The sequence below is a fragment of the Pleurodeles waltl genome, chromosome 9 (assembly GCF_031143425.1).
Source record: "Pleurodeles waltl isolate 20211129_DDA chromosome 9, aPleWal1.hap1.20221129, whole genome shotgun sequence".
NCBI classification, from domain to species: Eukaryota; Metazoa; Chordata; class Amphibia; order Caudata; family Salamandridae; genus Pleurodeles; species Pleurodeles waltl.
In genome coordinates, this window is record NC_090448.1 from 964,957,839 (window position 1) to 964,973,683 (window position 15,845).

Sequence of the window (15,845 nt, forward strand, 5' to 3'; positions counted from 1 at the left end):
CGAACACGGATCATGCATGTGTGCTGTGACATAGACCTGTCTCAAGGATTACGGTCTTATTGTATCAGGAGGGGTGCCCAAAAGTGCTACCCTCATAGTGGTGGAAGGCTACTGTCTTCACCAGGAGTTAAAAAGCACAAGTGCAGGGGTGGCAGCATACCGTATGGTGAGCAGAAGTAGTGAACAGGTCCTTTTTATGGGCGAGCACAAAGTGCTCCGTCCATTCTGTAATCTCTCTTTGGGCTTCAAACCACGCCCATGCCACGTCAGTCACTTACATTGGTTCGTGGGCTTGCCTTTTGAAATCCGCTTGCTTTCATTTGTGAGAGGCATGCATACGTCATGCCTTTTCCGGTGTTTATCCCACCTACAGAGCACCGGTAAATACCAAAAACAAACGAGGCTCGATGTTTTCAGCCTGGAGTCAGGACTACTTTATCTGTTTTTTTTTCCACGCAGTGCATTCACGCTGCGTTTTACATAGCACGATCGCGCTGCGTTTTTTTTTTTTTTGCTTTACAATGCTAATAGCTCTAACTCGAGCAAATGTGAGACCCGTTGCATTGAAAATGCTTGTTTACCCTGTGTCATTGGAGTAAGGCCTACAGGCTCACTTGCCTTTTTAAAAGTTCTGCTGCTGTGTATTTAACTCACCCTTGGCCTACATCAAGTTGATGTGGAAGCGCATGTGTGATGAAAACATCCTGAATGCATCTGAGCGCGCAAGACATACACTACACAGAGGGTGTGGAGTGGAGCAGTGTGCACATGTAAATGTGTGTGCGCTGGCAGTTTGTGTTTAAAGTGACATACTCTGGTGCAGTACAGAGAGACTGTAGTACTGAATAGTGTGCACAGACTGAGTGTGTGTGCTGAATGTGGGAATGCTGGGGGAAGAGTGATACATGGGCACAACAGTATTAGGCAGTAGAGTGTGCTGTGAATGTACACCGAGTGCAAAAGTGCCTGTGCTGGTACATTGCATGGAGGACATTGAGTTCCATCTGGGGGAGCCCAGATCTGTCCGGTGAAAACATAAGGAGTAGAGGAATTCCCCAGAGTTGTACATTGCTGCATTCCTGTTAGCTGGGTGGGACAAGCACTGGAAGAGGGGGAGCCAAGCTCCCCTGTGCATTTTAAGTGGCTCTTTGATTCAGTGGCAGATCACAAGGAAGGGACCTGGACACATCTCAGAAAGCGGGGGATGGGGCTGATAAAAGAATCATAGAGGGTAGGGCTAAGGGCCCAGGATTAACCTTTGATACATATCACTGTGGCTGACATTCAGGTGTGAACTCTGGTCCCTCCCATGAATCTTGTGGGTAATTCAGCTTGGAGTCCTGCCTCCTGTGATCTCCTTTAAGGAGGAAGATGAAGGGGAGAAATGTCCATTTCAAAGAAGCAGAACCCCCAAAATAAAACTTTAAAGGTCCAGACCCTGAATCACATTTGGTGTCTGGAAAAGAACTATAAGTAGGGGAGTTTGAGACCCCCAACTTGTCATCTGCAAAGTGGCCAGCTGTGCTACATGAGGAGGGGAAGCTCTACAGGACTTCTGGTGGTGACCAGGACTAAGGGCACAGCCTGTTAGTCTCCCAGCTGGGTCAGAGGACATCACTCAAACCAAGATCACCTGCCCTGGGGGCTGGAGCACCCGTCCATGCCTGCTCACCAGAACCTGAGTGTCCATGAGGGAGAGAAGCATGTTGGTGGGGGGGAGATCCAAAGGGGGAGCCCAGACGTACGGGGCCCTGAGTGAGGTGTGTGAGGAGCAGTTCAGCACCGATCTGGCCTATACCTGTGTGCAGCATTGTGAGTTTGGTGACCCTGTAGGCAGGAGGTCCTAGTCGTTGCATAGGACCCGAAAGTACTGTTACGACCTAGACATGGGGAGTTACGTGTTTTGGAGGCCTGAGGACATACCATTGGAGCCCCGCAGAGCATGGACACTGCACCCAACCCCAAGAGAAACGACTTACCGCTTTTGGCTGGAGCCAGAGCAACTCCGATAGTCAGGACACTGGTGAGCTCAGCTCAGGAGAGAGAGTCCGTGCCTGCCAGTAGCTGCGCACGTGAACACATGTAGCCTGACTTTCACGTACTGGGCCAGGACCGCACTGCACCGCTGCCACATTTCATACCTCCAGAGCAGGTAAGCTGAGAACTGTGCCTACTTGTCCCCCTCAGGTTATACCTCCTTTATTTTTTGCACCCCTTCTTGACTCTAAGTGACTACAACTTATTGACTGAGTCTGAGAGGGAGATGTCCCTCGACAGGGCCTAGTAATTTGAATGGGGAATAACAACACTTGTTACATGGGTATCTGGGAGTGGCTTGACAACTACTAGAGTGCCTACCTGATGGGGGGGGGGGGGTGTTATTTCTTTTTGAATGTCATTTACCTTTTACATGTGTAGAATTAGAATGAAATTACTTCTTTTTATACAACAATAAGTATTTGTCTGGACATTGGTTTATTATGTATGCTGTTTACATGTTGAGTTATGAGTTGTGCTCACTAAACTGTGTCTAAGGGAGCCTTGACTGCACGTGTCACAGTGTTAACTGAGAGTCAGGTGCAAAAGGATGTACTTGACCCAGTTGATCAGGATCCATACTAGGGTGGGCCCGTGACACCAGGAGTAAAAGACTTTAACCACCTAGGTTGGGCCCAGTAGCTCCTGTGTGCACCGTGGCCCCTGAAAGGGGTTCTGATATTAACATACCTCCATTTGTTTGAAATCACTATGAATGAGAATCCTTCCTTTTTGGCTGCTTAATACAGTCTTTTTGTATGTGAGCAAGAATAGTATTTATTCTACTGTTGTGAAGGAGTACATTGGATGCCACTTTATTACTTCCGGCACTCCAGAGGAACTTAGGTACACTGCACTGTCCAGATTCCTTCTCTATGACGATAGTACAGGCTCTTGAGAGTAAGGTTCCCATTGAACTTTGGAATGATTTTCCAGAAATTCAGAAATTTCCATTGTAAGTGGACCACTCACAGGTTGTCAAGCTGAAATATTAAAGCTATACCAAAACCTTTTCAGAACAGCCTCATCATTAATTTGAATATGAGCACCTGAAATGCACAGCCGGTGAACCAAGAATCATCTACCACTAACTCAACCACGGTCTGAGAAGGTGGACCCCCAGACTCTGCAAAGAATACAAAGTAAAATAAATCATTCAGTGACCCCGCAATACCGCCTAAACAGAACTGCAGAACACCCACAAATATCATGATCTGCCTGTGCAGTCACAAACACCATCAGCATGAGAGAACACGCAGCATATAACCAACTGGATACCAGCATGGATAATAAAACAAAATAAGACTCATGATCTCGCCTCCAGTATGAAAGCCTGCAACAAAGCATGGCATCTACACATACCACGTTTAGTACCTGGCCGATGAAACCAGTCTTTTTCTGTGTAGAAATGATATTACCAAAAACAACCGCATCTTGAAGCACTTCACCTCAGACGCCTTCATCTGGCATTGCATTTGATTTCTTTTTCTCTGTGTCCACAATGCCAGCCTACGCCCCCAGAAACGGTTAATATCTAGCACGCTACAGTTTCACCAGAAGTTACTAATTTCTACAGTTTGATTCCTAGTGTTCTTTGAAGAATAAAAAAAGACAGTCCAGGAAGCTACTGAAAGTTTTCTACATTCAGCTTCATCGTACATACTAGAGCCTGTTTATGCCTAGAACCACAAGAACACGCTTTATAGACGTGCAGAGACCAGGAATTCTGTAGACTAATGTGTATTGTTTTTTGTAGAGCGCATGCTCAAAGAGCTTGGTATGTCTCAAATCTTCAGACAACAGGCTGCAGATGTACAGAGGAAGGCCTGTGGAATTCAGAAAGAAGCATAAGCCACCCTCTAAATAGCTGATTCATGTCAAAATGTAAGGTCTCTTTCCTTTAGAGAATAGCACAATCAGAAGGACAAGAGAGCAAGCCAATGTGTCACTGTTACTGTCAAGCCTTTCTTTGCTTAGCTGTTGGAAATCATATGTTTCTTCTTAAAGGTAAACCCTTGACTTTTGTCTGAAGCCATATCGGGATATGGAAAAGAGCTGCTTTTCATGACTACTGTGCAGTGCCTGGATTGGGCTACCACAGAGCCTCAGACGCTGCTGCTCTGTTGCGTCATGTGGCCCAACAACTCTAGCATAGCAGCAGTCCTCACCCACAGCATCATTGGCGTGCAGCATTTGCTGTTTCCTGGTGTTGACCGAAGATGGAAAGAGGCCACGGAGGGTCCACCAAGACTGTGATGCTTCTGCTGAGGATTGTGAACCAATCTTGTTGAGGCATTGTTCTTTTTGCAATAAAAACACTCTTCTTGGCCTCATTACGTGGGACCCAAGACATTTTTTGAGGGGCTTCAGGCTACTACATTTTTCCACCTCCCAGTCAACTTCCCTTTTTTATTCACATTTCAGGTACTGCTTGTGATGTCCTTAACAGACAGGCTGTATTTTGTAAATGTTCCTCTCATGTACATAATGCATTTAAAAGCTGGCAGAACAAACCTAGCTGTGTTCAAAAAGAAGCTGGTCCCTAGGTTAAAACAAGCATTTGCAATGCAACAGGTCTCTCATTTGCTCGAGTTAGAGCTAATAGCGTTGTAAACTCCTAACCAGACTTTTCTTGCCACACAAATTAAAAGGGAAAAATACAAGCACGATCGTGCTATGTAAAACCCAGTGCGATCACGCTGAAATTGAAAAACAAAAAACCAAGCACAATCGTGCTACGTGGAAAAATACAGTAGTCCAGAAACCATGGTGAAAACATGGAGTCTCGTATGTTTTCAGTAGTTGGCCGGTGCGCTCGAGGATGGCTAAGCACCGGAAGAAGCATGACCTATGCATGCCTTTCACTAATGGAATCAAGCGGATTTTATAAGGCAAGCCCACGAACCGATGGAAATGACAGGTGTGGCAAGGGCGTGGTTAAAAGCCCAAAGAGAGATTACAACAGGGACGGAGCGCTTGTGCGCTCGACCCTAAAAGGAACTAATTTAAGCCTAGAGTATGAGTTTACTGACCACTAACGGGTGAGGGTAAATGAAGACCTGAATTCATGCATCACTAATATGCTAGAGAAGAGCCTATTTCTCAAAATCTTTCTCTTTGCCCATATGTCCGGACCACGTAAACGGATCCTATCCTATCTTTCAGTTTACTCATGCAGGTTAGTGATACATTGATTGCTGCTGAACGAAGCCTTATCCAGATTTGACCTCCTTCTGTGTAATAGTCTGACTCATGGTAAACCACAATTAAAACCTACTTTTAATGGCCGGCACGCTAATAAATAATCGATTTTATATCACTATCCAATAATTTTCTTCCTTATGTATCTGAGTATAATATTCAAGACACCATGTTCAGTGACCATAATCCTCAAACCTTAGGTCTCACTTTTCCTCAAGCTATATCCAAACACAGGGAATCGGAAGAGGTGATAGTAAACATAAAATTGGGAGCAAGAAATGGCTATACAATCCGGTGGTCAGAGATTGAACCTATAGGTTTCATGGAACAATTAATGAGCAACTATTCTAAAGAATTCAATATCTGTCTCTCAGACAACACCAGTCCACAAGATTGTATTAAAGCCTTCACTGCAATCACCACTGGAATAAAACAGTCCCTTAAAGTAAGTTTTAGCAAATTGAGACCACAGGTATAAAGGTTGGTTCGACGCTGAATGCACACAAGCCCTTAAGAATTTAAAACATTATTTACAATCACAAAACCCCGATAAACATGAATTAAGTCTTAAGAGGAAGGAGTATAAAAACGCTATAAAGAAAAGGAAACAGAACTTAAAAAACGAGGTATGGCAATCCCTTCACGACGCAAGCCTCCAGAACGACAGTGTTAAGTTCTGGAAAATCGTGAATTCCCCCCTCCTATGTGATGGAAAGTTACCAACAATTGAAATTGCCATCACGGAAGAGGATTGGGTTGCTTTCTTCTCCGCTATATACTCCTCAGAAAATCTGGCTCTGGAACAAATCTCCCTAGATTAGACTCTTATCCCATTTCTCCACCATTCAGCCTAAATGAGGTTATTGACGCTATTAACGCCAGCAAAAGCGGGAAAGCCCCAGGCCCAGATGGAGTCCCAGTTGATATTTATAAAACCAATGTGTCACTCTGGGGCCCACTATTGACGCAGGTGTTACGCACCTGTTGTTCTACAGCTTTCATCTCGACCTGGGCCGAGACTATAATTATTCCAATCTTCAAAAAGGGAGATCGTCAAAATCCTGCATGCTATCGCCCAATCTCTCTGCTCGATACACTTGCAAAGATTGCGGGACGAATTGTTTTAAATAGACTGCAAGACTGGACAGAGGACAACCACATCATCTCGGACTTGCAATATGGGTTTAGGGCTGGGCTAGGGACGACGGAGCAAGCTCTTAACCTAGATATCATACTTGGTAAATACACAAGGGCCAAGGCCGGAGCCCTATACCTTGTGTTTGTCGATTTGACCTCTGCATTTGACTGCGTGGTGCATTCTAAATTGTGGTCCATCTTATTGGATATGGGGGTTGACACTGCCATAGTACATTTCATTAGGGAATTGTAAGCCAGAGCCAATGCCAGGGTTTGCTATGGGCTCCAGGGGGAATGTACTTCTCCGTTCTCTATTGAACGAGGGGTACGTCAAGGCTGTGTGCTAGCTCCCTTATTGTTTGCCCTATATATCAACAAATTAGAGGGGTTCTTATCTGATGCCTGCAGCGATCTCCCACAAGTAGGCCCTCTAAAGATCCCAGCGCTCTTGTATGCGGATGATGCCATTCTGATGGCCCGTACTCCAGTAGCCTTGCAACGGTTAATAACAACTTTTGATAACTGTATGGACGCTCTGGGTCTCAGAATTAATTACTCTAAAACCTTTTCAATGACATATAGCAGAAGTTCCATAAAGAAATGTCAGATCATGTTAAAGGCGCGAAACTAGTTGACATAGGAACATTTTCGTATCTAGGTATTACGTTTGACAATAAAGGTACATGGGCACAAGCCATAAAAGTGAGGAAACTGTTATTCACAAAAACCATCATGGCCATAAAAAAAAAAATTCTAAAAAGGTTGGGAGAGTGACTCCTAAGGATATGATGTCACTGTACAATGCGAAATGCGTTTCGGTTGCACTGTACGGGGCAGGACTTTGGGGACACCGGGACTGTAATACTTTACAGCTAACTGAAAATGCTCTTTTAAAGACAATTTTAAGTGTCACGAAATCTACCTCCACATCAGTATGCCATTTAGAAATGGGATTAACATATCTCACAGATTTTATTTGTGTCCAACCAATTTTACTCTGGCATAAAGTATGGACCTCTGATCCCGCCAGGCTGAACAGGGCCATTATAGAAGATGCATTAGCACTTACTCATTCGCTTAAAATTCCATGACTAAACAACATAAAGAATTTTCTCGTGGAGTTGGGCCATCCTGAGTTGTATTTCACCCCAGACAAAATGAAAACAATCTCTAGGAAAGATTTGAAAAACATCTGTCTCACTCTCCTGGCCGATTTGAGATGGGATATAGAGGTAAACAAACATAGCGTTAGGAAAAATCATATGCTACAACAAACAGACGGAATGGAACCTTACCTAAGTAACGAACTGAAGCCAAGACATCGGTTTGTCCTTACGCGCTTAAGATTAGAGATTTTTCATCGCCTTGTCAGCTTTCCTCTGGCTAATGATTGGTCCTTAGTTTTGGAAAAATGTCCTTGTGACACAGTTTCTGATCAAAACACAATGCACACACTTTTCTTCTGTAAATTTTACTCAGCCCCAAGGAAAACGTTTGTGATACCACTTTTAAAACCAATGCATTTTAAACAATGTCGACCAGCTTTTTTGTACCTCTTGTCCCTCCCATCAATTATGGTCTGTAATGGATTAGCCTCATACCTGTGTGCAGTGATTAAGGCCAGACTACACTACGAGGCAAATGAGTGAGGTCTTTTAAGTTTTACAAGTATTTTATCAAAGAGCATTTTTCCTGCTTTAACTAAATTGTTTTATCGATTTTTTTTTTTTTATTTTTATTATTTTTTTTTACTATTTCTATCCTTCTTACTTGGTAATATTTATATTCATATCTATTTTGTACTTGTCAGTTTCTTAATACTGTCTTTTGTATGTATAACCGCTTTTATGATTGTCAAATTCAATCGAATAAAGTACTTTTGATGATGATTATTGCTGCTGTTTCCATCAGAAGCTCATCACTTTACAAATAATGTATGCCTGTCCATGAATATAACCTTTTTAGTATAATAGTATATATATCAAAAAAAGCTATGCTGAACTTTAGAACTTTAAAGGAGTTAAACCGTTAGTTTTACTACTGTAGTTGGACTACTGTATTAATGTGTGCGTCTATGTATATAATTAAAAATAAGGCTGCATTGGTAATATGTGAACATTGCAAAATAAAACATCTTGTTTGGGCAGTAAATTAAACTAAGCAAGCTCACTCCTTAAACTTTTAGCAGACTCCTGTAAATTACAACGTGAAAAAATACAGCATGAAACCATCAATATACCACCTCAGTAAAATCGTTTTTAGAGATGGCTGGTTAATATTACTTTCTGATATTGTAATCATGAGGCAAATTCATTCACCATACTAGAACAAATTGCCTTTTAAATGTATCTTTATTGGCATTTGCAGTTATTTGGCATGGCATGAGTTATTCTAGGTTCACAATACGGATACACAGTTTGCAAATACAGCATCTTCCAAGATCAAGCATTAGTTTTCAGTAACCCATCGAATACCAGTATTCTAGTTATCATGTTGGATTACAGTGTTAATGACCTTAGACTCTAGGTGTGCGTGATATGTCGGTCTGATTGTGGAAGTCCCATCACGTTGGGCAGCAATGTCTCATTCCTGATCTGAAATATTCTAAGTTGCATACGATGTAGGATGACCTAAACCATTGGCCAATGCCGGACCAAGAGGTGAGCAACTTAGTGAAACAAAGAACAGTTAATTAACAGAAACATAGAAAAAATAAAAAACAGAACAAATATAACAAAAGAGGAGGGTCTCTGAGCTGGTGGGAGTTAGAGCGTCGTGGCACATAATAGTCTGAGGGTGTTGTGTTTTTGACCTTGTGTTTGCATCTGGTGGACTCATGCGTACAGGCACCTATCTTGTCCTGTCAGGGGGATGAAAATGCAGCTTGGACAGCAATCTGCCTTCCATCAGTGTTATGTGTACGTTGCACAACAGCCATTGCAACGAGGGCTAAACTGGCCCACGCATGATTGGGTCTAACCTTGTGTATCCATTCTTGGAACCCATTGTGGTAGGGGCCATCTACTCTACAGTTTCTTCCCCGCCACAACTGGTGCCACTCTACTCTGAACCTGCGGTGAAACAGCCCACCAGGGGACCATAGGGTAATCCAACCGTTGGCAGGTCTTCGCATAAAGTGGTACCTTCCTTGTCCTCACATTGCAATGGCGCCAGCTTAATAAGGCCACCTGCAGAAAAACACATGGTTATGCGATAGTTAATTCAGAGCGCAGTAGCATAGTCAATAAAAACCCCACCTAGCAACCCACTGCAGCATTGCTGCCAGGTAGTACAGTTAGAAGAAGGGAGCACCAAAGCCACCTTCTCATAGGTGGGCAACTCTGTACTGCAAGTGACACCCTGTAGCAGCTACCATCCCATATGAAGGAGAGCATCCAGCTGTCGAACCACTCCACGGGGACCCTAACTAAGAGGTTTGCAAAGAAATACAGTAATCGGGGAAGCATCACCATTTTGGAGATGGACAGTCGAGCCATAAACTGCAGTCTCGGGGACCAACAAAATTTAACATTAGAGCGAATGGTTGCCCTCCCGCAGGTCCCCTAACTGATGGTATATTTGAATACCCAGATATTTAAAAGTCACTGGTGACCAGGTAAGTCATTAGGGGAGATCAGGCAGTTGGGGAGTTCCCTGGATACAATGAAACAGACACATTTTGGACCAGTTAACTTTTAAACCGGAGAGCTCCCCAAATGTGTCAAGCTGATGAACTGCCTCCCAGGCACCCGCAGAGCCACTGGCCAGATGCAGGAGGAGGAGGTCATCCTCATAAATGGGATGATGTGTCTGCCCTTCTAGTGTTAGACCACCCTCTCTTCCCTTCCTCATGAATAATGCCGCCAATGGTTTGATGACCAGTGCATTCAGTAAGGGTCACAGAAAGCACCCCTTTCGTGCACCCGTGGAGACTGCAACAGAGATCATATTACCGGTCTTGACCCACGCAGTCAGCCCTGGATAAAGGAGTGCTACCCATTTAATCTATTGCTCTCTCAATCCCATTTTGTGCATTAATTTTATCAATAAATCCCATCATACTGAGTTGAAAGTCTTTTCGAGGTCCACCAACACGAGCATAGTGTCTGGGGAGCCCTGGATCTCGGAGTGGTAAAGATCATGGTAAAGCCTTCTGAGGTTGAGAGGTGTAGTGGTGCGGAATGAAGCCATTCTTATCCTTGTGCACTTGGCCTGCATGTGAGGGAGAAGTCTGGTCACTGATATTTTGCTCAGTATTTCAAAGTCTATGTTGAACATAGAGGTGGAACACAGTGACTGTGGGGCTCCAGGGGTCGTGGTCCTAGGTAGTGGGATAACACATATGTGGCCAGCATATAGCGCTTTTAGTCTAGTGGCTAAGATATCAGCAAAGGGCTTATAGAACTCTGCTGGAAGCCCATCTAGTCCAGGGGTTTTGGTCAAGGCCAGGTCTTTAATGGCTTGTCTGATGTCGTGAGCAGTCACAGGGCATTCAGTGCTCTTCCGAGCATCTGGTGTCAATGTTTGGAGAGTGAAACGGTCCAGGAACGCATCCTGTAGGTCCCTTGAAAGAGCCTCCTGTCTATCGTACAGGGTTTCATAGTAGTTTCGAAATTCTTTATTTTTTTACCTGGGGAATAAATATGCATCAACACAGCCAATATCAGGTGTTTGGTAGGGAAACCTCATTAATGAGGGCAGATAAGCCATGCCAAGAGCCATTCCGACTTGCCCTCTGAGTAGTGGGCTCTAGATATGTAGGTCTTATAATCATGACAGCGTAATTTTTTTTGCATGGCATTGTACTGTTCTTTTGTGCCTGTCGGAAGTCTGCGTGAAGTCTGGTCCGGCCCCAGGGAGTTTTCAGTGGAGTGGAGTGTGGCATCCTGAGCATGTAATTCTGCATGTAGTTCCCTAGATTGACCCATTCAATGACCTCTGACAATTGCCTTAAAGCAGAGGTCTTCAAACCAGGGGTGGGCCCCTTTAGGGGGGCCCCAAGCGATCCCAGGGTGGTGCCAGACACTGGCCAAAAGAAGCATTATACAGATAACAGGCATTTGTTTCATTCAGAAGCATGTTATTGCATTTTTAAAAAGGTAACAGTACTTAACTGCAATGTTTAAATATGTCTAGACATATTTAAACATTGTCATCTTTATAAAATAAATGTGAAACATTCTGAGAGGGGCCCCAATGATTTTTATTTTTCAACTGGGGGGCACGGCATTAAAACGTTTGGAGACCACTGCCTTAAAGTCTTGCTATTCTATAAGTATAGATGATGCCGTAAGCAGAGTAAGTGGGGGCATTGAGTTGGCCTCAACATCTGTGGCGTAAGTGCTTCACTTTCACCCCAGAAGGGCGTGTCTCTTGGTGCATGGCAATGTGCACTCCTCTGCATCTCAGGTACCTGTGGATGTTGTGCCTTTTGGTTGCTGACTCCATCCCCCGAATATTCCAGGTCAGGCATATATATTCTGTGTGTTTGTTGACCATGGTGACAGTTCAAACATTAAAGACATCCATGCATTACCCTGCAGGGTCAATATCTGTCCCCTCCCAATCCTCCCAATATCAACCCCCTCAGAAAAAAAAAAAAAATTAAAAAAAAGAAGAAAACTTCCAGGTAGCAAACTCCCCATGCCCGGGGCCACACAGCAACAGCCAGCCTCCCAAACTTACAGTAACCAACACAATGAGGCATAATCAGACCTTCACTAGACTCCTAAAAGGGGTCAAGTGAGAAGGAGCTGCCAGTGGTGAGGCAAAGGGTGAAAGCCTGCTCTTGCCTAGCAATGGCAAGCTTGCTGAGGGGTCCTCTGAAGCCATTGTGCGTTTTGCTGATCAAACCAGGCTCACCAACTTTATGTGTCCAACTCTGTACAGTCTCCGCTCTTGGTCTGCAGTACATTTCACAGTAGTTTAAGCTTTCCTCGATAAGATGTGCTCCTCCAGCAATGGAGATTCCACCTACTCCCAGTAATCTAGCAGCAGCAGGACCATAGGCCAGCGCGCATTCAGTGGACTGAAGCGGCAGGTCAACTCAGAGTCAAGCAAAGTCATCAATCGTTTGTGGGTTCACTACCGGCAAGTCTTCTCTAGCCAGTGGCGTGTCCTGAGTCAGAGTCCGCAGATTGTCGGATGTATGCTCCAGCTCCGACTTGGAGCCAGATCGTTTTGCTAGCTCAGCCACTGCCTGCAATGCAGCTGCGTGCTCCTGTTCCACTTCCTTTTTGGTTGCTTTCTGTGGGATACTCTAGCTCATGGCTGTTCGTTTGTTTTCTCTCCCCTTTCGCCATGGGTGCACTGGGCTCAGTCCTGCAATGCAGCTGCATGCTCCTGTTCCACTTCCTTTTTGGTTGCTTTCTGTGGGATACTCTAGCTCATGGCTGTTCGTTTGTTTTCTCTCCCCTTTCGCCATGGGTGCACTGGGCTCAATCCTGCTCTGTAGTTCCACGCTGGCTGCGAGTCAGCGCAGAAATGTGTTTTCCCATCTAGCATGATCTTTAGCTTTGCTGGACCATCAGCGAATATTGGAACCCCTCTTCTCATAGTGCTTTCTTCACTATAACATAGGAGGCTTTTTAGTCTGCACAGCAGCTGTGTAGTCCAGGAACAGCAACACACATCCATTGTTGGTGGTGTACTGGCCCTTTGCCCTCGCTGCCTACCATTAGTATCTCTTTTTCTGATATGGAGTAGTCTGGCTACCACAGGGTATGATGGCCGACCAGGGACTGGGGATCTAGCAGGCACGCTGTGGGCTCGTTTGACAGCAAAGAAAGGCATTAATTGGTTTGCGGGCAATTTCTGTCTTCTTCCATTGTTCAAAATATGATACCATATCCTCGCCTTCTATGCCCTCTGGGAGGTCCACGATCTGGATGATATTACATCGATCGCGTCCCTCTGTGTCCTCGGCTCTGTGTTCCAGCGTGCGCACTCTGTTTAATAAGGCCTCAATCTTCCGTACCATCTCCAGCTGTGATGGCTGGTGTTCCTCGGGTCCTGATTCAGCACCATTCACCTGATCTTCAAGCTTGTGGTGTTCTTCCCTCAGCAGACCCAATCCCACTGAGACCTCATCTATATCCTGTTGGAGGGTAGTCTTCTTATCGACTATAGCGGCCAGTATTTTATCGAATTGAAGCTTTATTTGAGGGGCTATTTTCTCAGGGTTCACCAATTCTCCCTTTACAGTTGACATAGCTTCTGTCACCTCAGGCTGGGCTCCCGCATGCTTGGCTCTGAGTTTCTCCATGCACCTCTCGTTGTGTTTGAGGTAGGTGAAGATGGGGATGCTTTTTCCAGCAATGCAGGGGAGGGAAACCAGCTGTAGTTTGTTCCAGCTGTGGCATGTTCATGCAGGTTGTCAAGCCAGGGCAGAGACCACCTCTTAGTCCCAGTTAGCACTGCCAGTGCTCTCGCTGTTGGGGCACCAACTTGGCCCCTTGTGCACCCAAACTCCAAAGTCCTGGCACTGAGTGGGTCGTGGCACCCCAAAAGCATCCAGTGCACCCCCAGCTCTTCTGCCGCTGCATCAGGCACCTCCTCTTCCCCTCGCAGCAAGCCCAATCTAGGCCGTCAGGCAGGCCCCGTCCTCCTCAGCTCCCGGATCCTCACAGCAGGACTAGCCTTATGCATAGCACTCCAATGGCTGTGTTGTGGCTGGATGGCCCCCCTCTGCAACAGGTAAACATGATAAAAGCCTAGGCCAGAGTGGAGCGGTGCAATCACATGTCCACCATCTTGGCCGGCTATCCTCACCCCCTACTAGAACAAATTCTCAGTGAAAAAAAACAAAAGATAAGTGATGCATAAACCGTGATCAACGATTGCTTGTTCATGAACCTAACAAAAAGTTAGATACTCTGCCACTGAATGACCAAGCAATTGTAACTCTGGAAATGAGCGAAGATATACAATTAAAAAATGTTTCCAGTGATATCTTCATCAATATATTTAAATTATGTATTATAAAGTTAATTGATTGAGACAACAACTCACAGTGGCAGCAATTCCAGATGTGATGGAGCGATATTAGACATAAGTGGCATGCTGGCTGGTTATATTTTGACGTTTTTTCTTTTTCTGTTCTAAGCCCTCAGATAGATAAATACTCAATCTACCACATCTTTAGGTAATAGTATGAGAATCCACCTCTGTGTGTCTTCTTTATACATACGAAGGATGTAAGAACACTGTAAATTATATGAAGTCGTGTTGTTATTTTGATGTGCATTGCTGGTTTTTTGGGCTATTGTACTGATGGCCTGTTACACTGTACATAAAGTTGGATTAGGCTTGGGGAAAGATCTCCACAGAAGTTACTGCTTGTGATTTGTTGGCCTACCGTTTTCATAGTTTTATACCCTTGTTGAAAGCCTTAGTTAAATTAAAAAATCTAATGCCACTTGACAGAAATGAAGGCTACTTATTTTGCAGAATTGCTCTTTTTGAAAAGCACTGGTGTTTAAATATGGCAGCAAAATTATAACTCTTTGCAGGTTTTGTCAGTTGTAAATGGGAAAGTTGCTTGAAAAAGAATTGCTACAGGTTTATTATATACTCTCTTTTAAGGCTTTGAAAAAACGCGACGCTAAACCAGACGAAATGGCGGAGTCTGCTAAATCGAAGCTTATCAAGTCTGAAACTGAGAAAAGCCTGGTATGAGAACATCTTTTCATTTTCTTTTAAATTCAAGTTGGTAATGATTTCTTCGGGATGAACAAGAACAAACCTCCAAAATGCATATACCATATTTACTTTGTGCATGAAACCTTTTGGGACAGATGGAGCCAAAAACTATTTATGTGATGGTTAATAGATGCTAATTTGTCATGTGTGTTCTATTGCAGAATGTGTGGAGAGCAGTGTCGGTGTCTTTATGGGTGACAATGTATGATATCTTGTTGAGTAGAGGATTTTTTAAGGAGTTTCGTACTTTGTGCAAAGTGTAGCAGGCCTGGTCATTTGGGGGGGAGGGGTGTTTGAGTTGGGCACATCTGGTTAAATGGAAATGACTGGTTTAGAGGAGTATATATTTTCAGTTCTGTGATATTTGGTTAAATGGAGAATATCTATTGAGGGTAAGACCATCTGAATGATGAGGCTTAGATAAGTACATTATTGCTCGTGGAGTGGCAGTAGCCTGCTCAAGTAAAGGACGTTGTGCATACCTTTTCTTGATTTAGGTGTGGCCAAGTGTTTTTCTGAATGAGTGCTGAATGTCTAGATCAGATTAAGGGTCCTGGCCTAGAAAAGGGTTGCGAGTGGGTTGTCCTGCTGAGTGGAAGTCTGCTGAACTAATGGGTACGGCATCTGCTTTAGAAGAATGAGTACTCAAGTACAACTTGCTTTTTAACCATAAATTATTGTACACTTACGTCTAGGTCTGTATTTTTTAAAATTATCAATTCTTGTAAACCACACCTTATTTGCTGAGCACAGCTAAATGCAAATAGCTC

General features: G+C 44.2%; 1 protein-coding gene across 3 annotated transcripts in view; it reads left to right on the top strand.

Annotated features, from left to right (window-relative positions):
* Positions 1-15,845, top strand: part of CEP128 (centrosomal protein 128) — a 722,948-nt gene that overhangs the window by 161,152 nt on the left and 545,951 nt on the right. For all 3 annotated transcript variants that reach the window (XM_069208366.1, XM_069208365.1, XM_069208367.1), the window contains one exon: positions 14,959-15,045. In XM_069208366.1, coding sequence (XP_069064467.1) covers positions 14,959-15,045 — 87 coding nt within the window. The remainder of the gene's footprint in view (positions 1-14,958; positions 15,046-15,845) is intronic.